Source organism: Boleophthalmus pectinirostris, unplaced genomic scaffold (genome assembly GCF_026225935.1).
Source record: "Boleophthalmus pectinirostris isolate CB_2022bp ecotype Guang Dong unplaced genomic scaffold, ASM2622593v1 HiC_scaffold_10, whole genome shotgun sequence".
In the NCBI taxonomy this organism is placed as follows: Eukaryota; Metazoa; Chordata; class Actinopteri; order Gobiiformes; family Gobiidae; genus Boleophthalmus; species Boleophthalmus pectinirostris.
The window spans coordinates 22,820,032-22,833,892 of NW_026570971.1; the positions used below are offsets into that span (position 1 = coordinate 22,820,032).

At 37.6% G+C, this 13,861-nt stretch overlaps 1 protein-coding gene across 3 annotated transcripts in view; it reads right to left on the reverse strand.

The window, feature by feature from the left end:
• The window catches only part of actn1 (actinin, alpha 1), a 73,562-nt gene extending 60,985 nt beyond the window's left edge, over positions 1–12,577 (reverse strand). For 2 of the 3 annotated variants that reach the window (XM_020921945.2, XM_055154355.1), the window contains exon 1: positions 12,170–12,577. In XM_020921945.2, coding sequence (XP_020777604.1) covers positions 12,170–12,268 — 99 coding nt within the window. In that variant the 5' untranslated portion in view covers positions 12,269–12,577. The remainder of the gene's footprint in view (positions 1–12,169) is intronic. The other variant, XM_020921944.2, reaches the window with a different exon arrangement.
• Between the last annotated feature and the right edge of the window lie 1,284 nt (positions 12,578–13,861).

Below are 13,861 nucleotides of genomic sequence, written 5' to 3' on the forward strand. Positions count from 1 at the left end.
AGGTAAGGCGAATTCTGACCAATCAGATCGCTTCACTGCACCATTTCCTGCTTGGTTACCAAATTAGATCGGATCACTTTGGATAGATTGCTTTGGCCTTGACATCTTGGAGCTTTGCTGTGAATTTTTTTCTCTGCGAATATTACACTCTGAATTTTGACAGTTGAATTTGACAGTTTGAAAATATTTGTGCTGAATATTTAAAAGCTGACATTTTTAACACTCTGAAAATGTACACTGTAGTTAGCAACTTAAATTCTAAATCTAATGAAACAAATTATCTTCCATATTTTTTCAGTTGTTTGCATTATTATTACCATTCTATCTGGGCACATAGTGCATGAGATTTGCTAAAATGGGACAGTTACCTTATTCTTTGTCATGAGAATGAAGAATGCTACCGTGTGTGTGTGGGTGTGTGTGTGTGTGTGTGTGTGTGTGTGTGTGTGCGTGTGTGCGTGTGGCTTTTTTCACGCTAAAAAGAAAACCACCACTGAATAACTCACCACAACCTACAAATTCAAACTTTGGGTCAAACATTGTGAAACGTTGTTGTATAATCTCCAAAAGTCATAGTTTACCCAAAGTCTCAGTCAAACAGTAAATGATAAAACTCCAAATGCAGCAGAACCCAAGTGGGACGGTCGTATCTGTTTCACAATCTCTGGCCTTCAGTCTGTTTAAATGACCTATAACAAAGTAGAGCCCAGGCCTGAATCCTGTTTGCTCCATCTAAATACAGAACCACAGCCTGAGAAAATAAGCACCAGAGGAATTTGAATAGAGGCCCCACATTTCAGCGGCTCAGATAAGGCAGAGGTAATTGGGCACATTTGACTTTCCAAACAGCAGATTCTGAAACGCCACATGCTGTGGACGGGAGGTGAGGAGGTCTGAACATGGACAAATATGGATGAAATGAGTCAAAACAAGAATGAGTTTGATGGAGGGAAGAGTGAATTGAGGATCCTGAGATAAGCTGGGAATTGTTTTATTGCAATATACAGACCAGTTGAACCATCAAAGAGGCCTGATTCATGGTTAAGTCTATTCAAATATTTATTTTAATAACATTCACTAACAAAATCTAATTTGAATAAAATAAAACCACATGTATTGGCTTCCACTGTAGATTTTACAGTTATTTAGTTCTGTATTTTGCAGAGAAAGGCTTGATACTCAATACAGATTTCGATACCATTAGGCCTATCAAAATAATTACTAAACTGACTATATATACCAAATATTTTGGAGCTCAATACGTATTGTGAGTACAAATTATTTTCAGTAGTGCAAGATTTTTGCTATTTTTATGTAATAAGGTAAGATTTCAGCTGTAGAGGGCTGAATAATTAACTTCTATGGCTAATCATTGGTTAATTCTGTTATTTATTTGTTGCAGCACAGGCCTTTTTATGATACAGTATATTTAAAAACTGTTTACTGGGATTATCCTGTTTTCAGTAGTGAAATAAAATAGTTTCAATATATGTTTACTGAAATACTTCTCAGTAGTGATTAGGGGTGTAAAGATATCCAAGTCTCACGATACGATATCGTCATGGTATAATCCTCACGGTACAATATTTATTGTGATATCGTGGGAAAGCTCACGATATGGTGGGGAGATGTAACAATATCCAAATCTCTCGGTACGATATTTTCACGATATACATCTCACGGTACAATATTTGCTGCGATATTTTGTGAAGGCTAAATATCTAAAATGGTTAATATGCTACTTCTTCCTCTTAAAATGCCTTGACAAGACTTAAAAGTGCTTAGAACTGTTATTTCTTCATGTAGTGTACACTGAAATAGAGCAGAGGATCATGGTCTATGTAGTTCCCGCTGTCTTTTTTTGAGCTATTGCTGCACCATAACTCTTAATTTAAGCAAAGAGATTTGTAATTCGATATATTGTGATGGTCCCCACTATTAGTGTGAGAACTTTGACGATACAGTATCACGATATTTCGGTTATTGTTACATCCCTAGTAGCGATATATCTTGTTCAAAATGTGTCAGGCCTAGATACGATGATGATAATAAAAATCAGTTTCTTTAGCTCATAAAATGTTATGTCCAACACAAAATAAAAGTAGTTTCCATTTTAATACTATGTTATTTTATACTAGTTCTGATATAAATCAAGACATTTTCAAACTACTCCAATTTTGTGCTATTAATGTCATTATGATAAATTTCTCAATAAATGAAATAGATTGTATAAACAGATTGTAGAGTTAAATTTGAACAAGCTGCTAATGGCTTTGGTGAATTTTCAGGTAGCAGTTGGAAAGTGGAGAGTTGTGGGTTGAGCTTTTTACATGTTTTATGAGTCTGACATCACTGCGCATGTTTAAAGTTTAAATATCCAATTATCCTGTTAAGAGTACTGCAGTTTTTCCTGCTCAGGTAGTAAAACAGCCCCTTAAAGGTTAACTACTACAGATACTACCAACCAAATATATTAGTACTATAGGTCACAGCAATCTCTTATTACCACAACCACAATGTCTGCAACCAAAATGTACGTCAAATGGTAGCTTTAACTGCAGCAGACTATTTTAGTTTTTTTATAGGTTAGTGATACTAGTTTAAAACCACAAAGGAAATGTCTTTTAAACATGACCAACACAATTCCTACTGAAAGTTAAGTGGCCAAAATCCAACTCAAGCCTGATTCAAGAGTCTCATGGTAATACAGCCCCATCCAGTCAGAGTTGAATGTTAAAAATGTCATCGCTGATTATTACAACGTGAACTGCATAAAAGTTTGAGGGAAAAATCTGTCTCATTGGTTCCAGTGTGACTTCTGAAGGCCAGAGTGATAGTGGATTGGTGATTATTTGGCTGTTTATGATAAAAACACACACACATTTTCATAGACTTAACAACTTGGCATACTGAGAATTCCTTACTTGTAGCTTGTACTGCATAGATCTTAGATAATATCATGTTTAATACATTTTGCTGGGTAAAATATAACCAAGGCCAGACAGACACGCTATAAGTGAAAATGTGTATAGGACTGGCATATTTATGATTATTTGGAAGACCTATGGACAACTGTCTGGCTGCATGATAATATAATGACTCTATTTGGATTTGCATGGGTTTGCTTATCGATGACCTAATATAAGATCAAGCATTAGCTACCCCAATAAACAAATTACAAATTGCTCAGCCCTAGTTGAAAGTTTGCCTGAATACAATTGACATCTTTCTTTTTTTTGGTATATCTGTGACCAGAATATTTAGAAAACCTACAGATGATTGATTATAAGAAAAAACACACCTTCAATGGATAATGCCTCTATCTTGACAAATGTATATTAGCGGTGTAACGATATCCAACTCTCTCGATACGATATTATCATAATATGCATCTCACGGTACAATATTTATTGTGATATTTTGGAGAGGCTGATATAATTGTGGATGGGACACTTTTTTGCTTTTAAAATACCATGACAAAATTTTGGTGTGAAGAATTCAAGTAAAAAACATATTTCTTCATGCTGTTTGCACTGAAATGAATCATGGGATATGTAGTTCCCTATGTTGATAAGCCGTTGCAACAATAAAACATGCATTTAAGCAAAGGAACTTGTAATTCAATATATTGTGACAGTCCAAGATATTATTGTGAGACTTCTGATGAAACGATATCTTGATATTTTGGTTATTGTTACATCCCTAATGTACACTTTTATAAAATATGGCCTACATGAAATTAACACATACATTGACATATTTGGAAGATCTACAGACAGTTACTTTTAAAAGTGTACCTTTGGAGTGTATTTTCATCTTCTCAATTATATGATCATTAGTCTAACTTCCCTCAAACAACATTACTAATACTCACACATACTTATCTACTTTTTCTACTAGATCTACCATGTTTAACAATAGCTCTGGTCCCAACAGCAGGACAGTTAGTTTCACTGGTGTCACCTGATCCGCTGCTGTCACACCTCATCACTCTGCTCTTATGCACAAAGAGGATAAGGAGAGCTGGGTTTGTTGTTTGACAGTCTCTGCCCCAGAACCACCACATTAAAGCTGCAGCAGTTCACAGTCTGTGCTTCAGAGACCCCCAGCTCTGCGCCAAAAAACATCACAGCACTCAGGAAGCCACAGTGTTCCCATAGTGTGCAGGAAAACAACTAAGAATCTGCTCTTAAACTTCAGAATACATTCCTTCATTTACAAAGTCACGGTAAACAAGCAAATAAGTTTTACGTTCCAAATAGTGGATAGTGATGTGAACTAACTGACAAATCCTAATGGCACAGAAATTGCCATTAAGAAGCAATAAGAAGCAGGCCACATCTTGGTCTTTCAATACCTTTACATGATGTCCAATATAATTTAATGGCTGTGTAAAGTTTTTTGATAAATCCTTATACTGGGAAACTGAATGGATTGGTCCTGTATATGGAAAAGTCAAATAAGAAAAAAAGCAACTTGGATTTTCAAATTAAACATCATTGTCAAACTAGAAGGTATATTTTAATGACTACTTACTAGGGATGTAACAATAACTGAAATATTGTGATATTGCATCGGCAAAGTTCTCACAATAATATCGTGGACAATCACAATATATTGAATTACAAGTCTCTTTGCTTAAATTAAGAGTTATCGTCGAGCAATGGCTAAAAAAAAAAAAGACAGAGGGAACTACATACACCATGATCCTTTGCTCCATTTCAGTGTAGACTACATGAAGAAATAACAATTCTAAGCACTTTTAAGTCTTAATTCTTTGGATTAAGTCTTGTCAAGGCATTTTAAAAGGAAAAAGTAGCAAATTAACAGTTTTGATATCACAATAAATATCGTACCATGGTTCATATGTGACGATATCATATCATGAGACTTGGATACCGTTACACCTCTACTGCTTACTTATCAATACATATGTTGTTTTCAGATTTGATTATGTCAGTCATGCAGATGGTAAATAGGTGGCAGTTCTTCTATTGACTGGCTCCATTGTATTTTAAACAGCAAAACCCAAGACTTAATACTGTATAATAACCGTTTTTGTCCACAATTTCACAATACCACAAGTACCACACCTACAAAATATAATTCTGAATATAATCTGAATATAATCTTGTGGCGTCATCTTAAACACTGCATTGTCCAACAGTTTTCAATATCCCATTATGTTCAGGTTCAACTGATGCTAAACCAAAACAGTAACTTGAAATTTCCATGATGCAACCCTTCTCATGAAATCTACTATTTTATAACAGGGACTGACTAGTGCTGACAGGAGCTAACTGCATGTGCAACCTCATCATGACCAAGTCCCACAGTTTAGACAAAAGGTGACGCACTATGATGGTTTATGTAGTACAAAGATAGTTCAGCATATAACACTTTGGTGTAAGAGAGGGGGGAGGTGGGGGGGAAGCCTGTCACCATAATTACTATAACAACTTTAATATGTGAAAGCCAGAACTATATTTTTGGAGGTCAATATTTATTCATGTGTAATTTTTCTTTTCACAACTGGGACGTTTTTGGTAATTTTTTGTTTACGTGATATGACTTAAGCCATAAAAGGTTCAACTACTCACTTCTATGGGAAATTTTTGGTTATTTTTTAGCTGTATGATAAGATCCAAGTCATAAAAGGTTGAATTACTAACTTCTATGGGACATTTTTGGTTATTTTTTGTTTACATGATAAGACTGAAGCTGTAAAAGGTTGAATTAAATAGAAAAATAGAAAAATGTGGGTTAATTTTTAGCGATACGATGAGATTCAATTAATAAAAGGTTGAATTACTAACTTCCATGGAACATTTTTGATTACTTTAAAGCTATAGGATAAGAGTTAAGTCGTAAAAGGTTGAATAACTAACTTCTATGACTCATTACTTCTAATGATTTTTTTTTTTTTCTATGAGCAGAACTTTGAAAGCAGTTTTGTTTAAGAAATGTGCTACAGAAATGGTGGTGGATTGAAAGTGGATTGGATTAAAGTATTTCATTGTGCTGTTTATTTATTGTAACTAATGTTTTTTGGGGGTTTTTTGCGGTTTAAATCTGCTTTTGGGCTTTTGTGTCAGTGTCATAAATTTGTTTCAATATTGAGATTTATCGTTTATATTTATTTCAGCAATAAATCACACTTCAGAATGTGTTACCATGACAGCAGGAAGAGAGAGTGTTTACTGCTACGTGAGGTGCATCATGGGAAGAATGTGATGACAGGAAGTAAACGTTGAGGTAGACAGACAGTGGTTCAATGGCCCAAAAGCTGACTCCATTGTGCTGCATTGTGTGGTATAGCTGTGTTATATTGTGCAACCCACTGCAAAGCCAGGAAATGTTATATTGGTTTAAGTGAAGCGTTACTCAGTGCTTTTTAGTGTTGACTCAGTTTCCTGAATATTTTAACGGTCAGACCCTTGAAAACACAGCTGCAAAGAGTCACTGCTTCCAGACTAATCTATTATCAATGTGTATTTGTAATTGTAAGCGCTTTCGTGAAATAGTGTCAGGTAAAAATGTGCTGGCGACAGAAGGGAGTGTACTTAATTGACAGTGTTGTAGACAGGTTTACTCAGTGCTTATTTCCTGTCCCATATCTGAACTGAAGAAGTAATTCATATTGTTATTGCACAAGACAAACCAAAAACAGGAAAGGAGAAAACTTAAAGGTACACGGCATAACTTTTCAGGTACTTATCTAATGGAGATATGTGTCTAAAAAGTTATGTTATGTGGTGTACCTTTAAATGAACTACCTGAGTTTTTAGTTGCGTGCTTTTCACATGTTACATACAGGATGGTTTCCAAGAATTTCACTTCCTTCCCCACACCCTTGCATCACGGCTGCTTTATGACATTACTGCAACACATTTTTGTATTTTCTATTTTGCTGCAACATGTCAGAGATGTCAGCCAACCCACCAGACAGAGAATATTGTATAAAAAAATTGAATCCAGGTTTATTTTCAACAAACTGGTGCAATATATGTAGCTTTGTGAGCAAACCAGACACCGAATAGACAGAATTACATTTCAGTAAGGACGATGATACTCAATACTGATGCCACAATTATAATCCATAAACCATTTTTACGACAGAATGTTAATGTCGACACAAAATCATGTGTTCTTTATATAGACCAATATCATTACAAAAACAATCAGGAAATCTCAAATGTTGTCTTATTTGTGCGTGTGTGTGTTTTATATACCTGCATTGTTAATTGCTTTAGTACTGATTTGTATCTGGGTGTGAATTTTTGTGATAACGCATATGCAGTCTTAATAGTCATAAACATTGCAATCGAACATCCTGATCTCTTAAAAAAACTAAACTAAACTACTGACAGGTCAAAGTCGCTCCTACAAATAAGCCTGATAGCCCCAAAGTCACCTGTACTGCGACATGAAAAGCACCACTATTGACTTAATGAATCATATTTACAGGGAGGGACTGTGTGTGTGCGTTTGCTGTCCTGGATTTCACCTGTGTGTCCTTATCTGTGAGCCGAAGAGCAGAGTCGACCCAGGGGAATGTGGGTGTGTACTGAGGAAGATGATGATGGTGGTGATGAAGGGAGGGAGGGAAGGGATGGGACTATAGCTCAGAGCTTTGGGGTGTGGGACACAGGAAGTGGGAGGTACACAGACCAAGGTGCTTCAGCTTATGCCCTTATATGGTGTTGGACAATTGATGAATAGAAGGAGTCATCACCTAAAGTAACTCCACCTTAATTACTTGGAAAAACATTTATGTGTTCTTGATCAGTGAAGTGTAAGGGTATGTGCACAGGTTACACATGCTAAATTACAAGATCTGCCCCATCAAGTTTCTTCTAATAATAATTTTCTCAGTTCTTCCTATAAAAATATACTTTCTGAAGTACAGCTTTGGGCCCATAGACAGTTAAAAGAAAGCTGTATTTTAAGCTTCAACTTTTAACTTGCATTTTAAAAACTTTCAAGTACATTTTATTTATATAGTGCTTTTCACAGACCAAAGTGTTCACAAGTTATAATAAAAACAAAATAAGTACAAAAATAAAGACAATACATCCAATAAAATGAACAAGATTAACATTAAAATAAAGGTAGAGCTTCAATTCTTGTTTAAAGTGGCAAATATTTACTTTTTAACCCTAAACCATGTTAATATAGAGCTTATAGGGACAGCACATCATTCTGTCTTTGTAACTGGTATGGTATTTGAATTTAAATGTTGTAGTAATGACATATTTTCAATAGTTTTCCTTAACCGTTAGCCCCGAAAACACCTGGGTTTTTTTATAGGCGTAAAGATGGTGAGATAGGACGTCACAAACTTGTCTTCTACACCACACGGTCACGTCCGGGCTTGCGTTGGATTGCAAATATTTCATACACTCCCAGACATGCTATGAACGCAGATTACTAAATGCCTCTTACAAAAGGCTATGGTGGATCGGCCTCACCTGCGTCAAATAGCGCTGTGGTTTCAAACATTTGTGGTTTGCTTCATAGTCTTGGTTTGATTTTGAATTTGTGTATCCACCAACGTACTTGGGCTTGTTTACTCCAATTAAGACCTGTTTAATTTTGGGTTCTCCACTTACAAACTTCAAACTGGATTTCAGTCTGAATTAAAAGGCTCAATGCCCATTACTGATTTCAATACCACAATTAAAAAGGATTATTTAAATACATAATATGACATCAAACACACAATGAGAGGTTTAGTTTGTATTACCATGTGGTCTTTCAGATAAAGATATTCAAAAACTATACTGGAAATGTCTCGGTTAGTCCTATTTATGTGATTATTTCAGTTTTTCAAATGAGTATCTAGCTTCTACACAAGTTTCTGTACTGATTAGTGTCTGGGGAAGGATTCTTTTGACAACCCTAGCTTGGTCCAGATCCAGGCTCATTTTATTTACACGTTTTAGAAATATAAAGCGTAACTTGTACTGCAGTTAAAGATTGTAGCTGGTTTTGTTGTTTTGCTTTAGGCAGACAGAGATCTTCAGAAGCAAATAAATCCATAGCCTGCAGACTACACTGAGCCCCAGTTCCTGAAACATGAGCACTACCAGAGGGAAATGTTATTTCATACCACAGAAAAGTGGAGCACGTTGTTTGGACGGAGATGTTTATCACTGTAAATATGAAAGACAATATGACGAGAATGCATTGGTAGACAAAGGACACTTTACCTTCAATAAGTCTGAATAGGACAAGTTTGTACTTTTGAATGTTACGTAATGGTATTCTTATCTGGCAAGTGTTAAGCCCTCTATTTTTGTAAACAGCAAAATCAATAATGACCTCAGTCCACCTGCAAATAGCACTAGATCATTATTTGGCATATTTTGTATTCTTAAGTGATTCTCTACTAAAACAGGAGACTCGTAACAACATTGCAAGGAGCGTAAAAAACATTATATGTAGTTTTTATTGACTTAATAGAGTCAAACTTATATGCGTCAAATTTTTAAAAAGTAAAGTCAGGTCCCAAAGTCCGAACTGATTCCACTTAGCTCTGTTACCTCAGATAAGCTGACTCTGGAGCCTGGATTTTGGACGCTGACACATCAGTTAATAAGCTACTCTTGGATCAATTTAGGTAAAGCAATATTTTACAATTCTGCTAAAAGTGTTTAAGTTTGCATTTTGGGGATTTTTCACCATAATATTTTGTTTTAAGTTGTTAATTACTCTGGCAACGCTCTTCCTTTTTCATCATTCAGAAGTCCATTGATACATAACCAACTTATACTGCTAAAAAAATCAAACATCTTCCAGGATGAGCCCCAGACATTGTCCATATGGCTTTGTATGTCTGATCCAAAATTCATAGCAGAACCAGCTTATCCTCTAAGACAAAGATTCATTAGTCCAAAAACATTAGTGTAACTGTGTAATGATCAGTTACTAATAGTTTTTCTCAATGGGGAGCCACATAAAAGCCCAAGGTTTATCTGATGATCTCTTTAAGCTCTGGAGGTAATGGGCGTGGAGCGGGCTGCAGGACTTGAAGCTCAGCCCAGAGGGAGTTTGTGGGTTGGGGCTAAGATCTGGGTGAGATCTGGGCCATTATCACTGATGATGGATCCATAAAGAGAAACAAAGCAGGTGAGTAGAAGGCTTTCTAAAAATTGTCACACCAGGTATCATCAAGAAAGTATCATCTTTTGTGGATAAAAAACCAGGCCTGTTGCCAACACTAATTGGGACTATCTATGAATGAAGCAAAGATCAAAACTCTTAAGTATAAGATTATTATTATACTTAGACTATTATTTATTTTGTGTTATCTAGAAATATATATATGATCAACCTATAAATAAATGTCCAGAACCCGCTCTAATCCAAAATGAAAGGTGCACAATGTAACTTTCAAAGTATATGCAAAATATAGTTTAATTTTGTGGGACACTCCAGGTATAATAATAATATTTCCATAGAGACAAGCAAAGGGCAGACAGGTATGGGTCTCTATGTCATAAAGCTGACATCATCCAGGCTGTACCTAAATGCAGTATAGATCCATAGTTACTGGAACAGGTTTCAGTTTAGTCCCTCACAATGCCAACCTAGGATTACAATAAAAAAAAAAAAAGATGAATACACATTTCACAGATACCAAACACCGCTCCTCATCCTCATTATATTTCTGAATGGTGATGCTGCCCCAACCTCTGGACTTTCTCTCTGGTGTAGCTGACCAGTGCAGAGTAAGCACGCCAGCCACACCTGACCGCAGTCGTGCATACCATCAGCGTGTTTCCCTGTTATTTGCACTGGGCCCGGTAGCAGTCTGACGATGACATAATGCAGGAAACTAGAGCTTTTCAGAGCTGGGCAGAAAACTGTGAGGGGGAATCAACTTTTTCCAGCAGCGGCAGCAGCTCAGCACATGAGAGGGGCTGATTATTACCATTTTTGGGCAAGCTCGCTCCCATACAAGCCCTGCCCTAACCACAGAGCTCACTCACATTCCACTGCAACTTTTTCTTCCCTCCTATTTTTTTTTTTTTTTTTCAAACTACAGAAGTAACGTGGACAGCATCACTGGAAATACGTGTGTCTATAAATGCTTGTATGAAATTATGAGAAAAAGCAAGACTAAGCTACTTTTCTGGTTAAGTTATGCCTACCTAGGACTAGGACTAATTCTGGTCAAAAAATGTATGCAGTAAAGCAAGCCTAAACCACCAGGTACTAACCATGATTAAACCAGGGGTATAGGGAACTAAAACAGGCATAAAATAGGACTATTACTCTAATTACTACAGAATACTATGGATAATATACCTGCATAGTGCTATACCTACGAACAGTGCCCACCTCGTAGTCCTAGAACCACTGGTGTCAAGCCTACCGATTTACAATGAGAACTTGTATAGGAGGACACTGGCTAACTTAGGGGTTGCCCAGACAGCTCTTAAAATCAGCCACATTCAGCTCGTGCCAAGAACCACATGTTGCAAGGGTAGGACGCACAAAACTTGCCGCCTAAACAGTGCAAATTAGTAACAGACAACTGTCCACCCCGCTCGTGCTTTGTCTTTACCCACGCAGACCTTAGTAAACCCGGTCTAATCCTCGTCCCATCATAAGAAGAAGCCATATGACAGGCCGCCGGGGTCCGTTCAAGCGCATGTCTGACATCTGTTGCTTGGGAAAGGTGGGTAGCTTTAATTGCCTTCCTGCCCCCCGTCTCTCCTCCCTCGCGTTGCCCCGTTGCCGCAGAGATAATGGGGAGGTGGGCCTCGCGTAATTACGGCTACAGGACGTTTCATAAAGCCATACAGGATGTGTGCAAGTGTCTCCAAGGGGTGATTTCACGAGCGGTGGAAAAAGTTTGATAACAACCTTTAGCGCAGTAATGGTCGGTAATGCGCAATAACGCACGGTTACACATCCAAAAATTCCAGTCTCTCCTTTATTCTATAGTAGTAATATGACTTCCTGTTTCCATAGCCTCCAAGTCATCTAGATTGCGTCTCATTCCAAGCATCTGGACATAGTTTGTACGCTCGGAGACGCAGCGTATCCTACCCATCGCTATGGAAGTTACATTGGATCACTTCCTGGTAGTGAAACAAATGTCTGTATAGGACGAGCTACACACGCCACATCCGCACCTTAATAGTGGTTTTGGGCTTACCTTTCGTTGCTGCTTCTCCCATGCAGGATCCAAGAGCATATCGCGGTCCCAGTCGTCCTCCTGGTGCATGTAATCAGTCTCTCCGTCATAAGGATCCATAGTTTTGTGTTTTGGAAAGCTTGTAGTCGGGGTTAAAAGAGTTTGTGGATGTGTGGTGCCGGGTCCAGGCGAGGTGATGTTACAGCTGTAGCCTATAGCCAATGTGTAGTGCCTCTCCTCCGCGCATTCAAGACGCTCCGACTGGCTGAAACGTACAGTCCACCCCCGGCTTGCCTCTCTCACTAACTCGCTCACTCTAGCTCCGTTTGCCCTTCCAACTATGCCTCGTATTTCTTCCGCTATTTGTCTAGTTCTCCGCTGGCAGGGCTACTCAGCAGTTAAGGCAAGCAGGCGCGTAAGTAGGAGGCAGGTCCACACAAGCAAAAACTTTGGTTCAGACAAATTCAATCGATAACTGGATCCGCGCTGTGATTGGACTTGCGCGAAGCAAGTCCCGCCCCCTCGACGCTGATTGGTTGGTTGTGCTGTCACCTTGGAGGCTTTATATCCAAGGTTGAGTGCGTGGCTTGACTGATCCAACCACTCCAAAGCGTCTGACGATAATTAGCCCGCAATAACAACAAAGCGCCTATAATGAATGAGGGACACTCCCAAATTCAATTGACAGCTCAAACCCTTTCATTCAGAATAAAACATAGAGTATTAAGTAAAAGTTAGCAGCTAAAATCAAGAAAATAAATTAAACTGTCTTGAAAATAGGCTACTTTAGCTTTTACAAGATAGATTGCAATGTTGTCCTGTTTATCCAAATGGCAAATGTTTGAAGAACTGGAGCAGAGAAGAGGTACCCTACAAAAGTGTGTTGTGTTCATTTGTTGTTGCTAATGCTATAATGCTGTTACTTCATAAAAAACACACACACACACACCAGAGTGTTTTGTTTCATTCACACATGTTTGAGTAATACTTTGTTATTAGTCTGTCTACATTGCCAGAGCTCAAAATGCTCTGTTTCACATTGTGATATCACAGCTACCTTTTAACTTGTGCTCAGTAAAGCTAGGCAATTCCAGGGCTGAAATTATCCTAATTATTCTAGTGAAGGTGTACAGAGTTTTGAAATACAGTGGAGCACTTCCTTATCACTTACCAGATGACATCACTAGGTAGAACAGAGTGTTTGCTGTTTGAGAAAAGAACTCCGCCTAAATATTCAGGGTTGGTGTGTTAAATGTGTGAATGTTTCAGGTATGTTTTTGATGAGGAAATTTTACAACAGATAAAAAAATTGCGTAATATAGGCCCTTTAAAGGTGCAGCACGTACATTTTCTGGTGGAGGGTCTGCCACCTGCTTGTCCCCACATAGATGTTATTGCTTTGCCTGAAATGTTCGACAGTATGACATTAAATGTAACTATTACTAGTTACATTTACTAGGAGAGGCCACCAGGCCAAATTGCAAGTCAGTTCTGTGGGAGCGCCAACCCCGCTCACAACTAAATACAATGTAGATTGAATAGTCTGAACTCTAGCTCTTCCTATATAGTTGTTTCCAAAAAAATATTTTGCTAATAAATGTCACCTTGGAGATTTTATATTCTCCCTGAGTCATTAAACCTGAGTCTCACCACAATAACTAATTTTAACACAGGTAACTCTATTCCCAGGCATAATAGGCCAACAAACAGTTT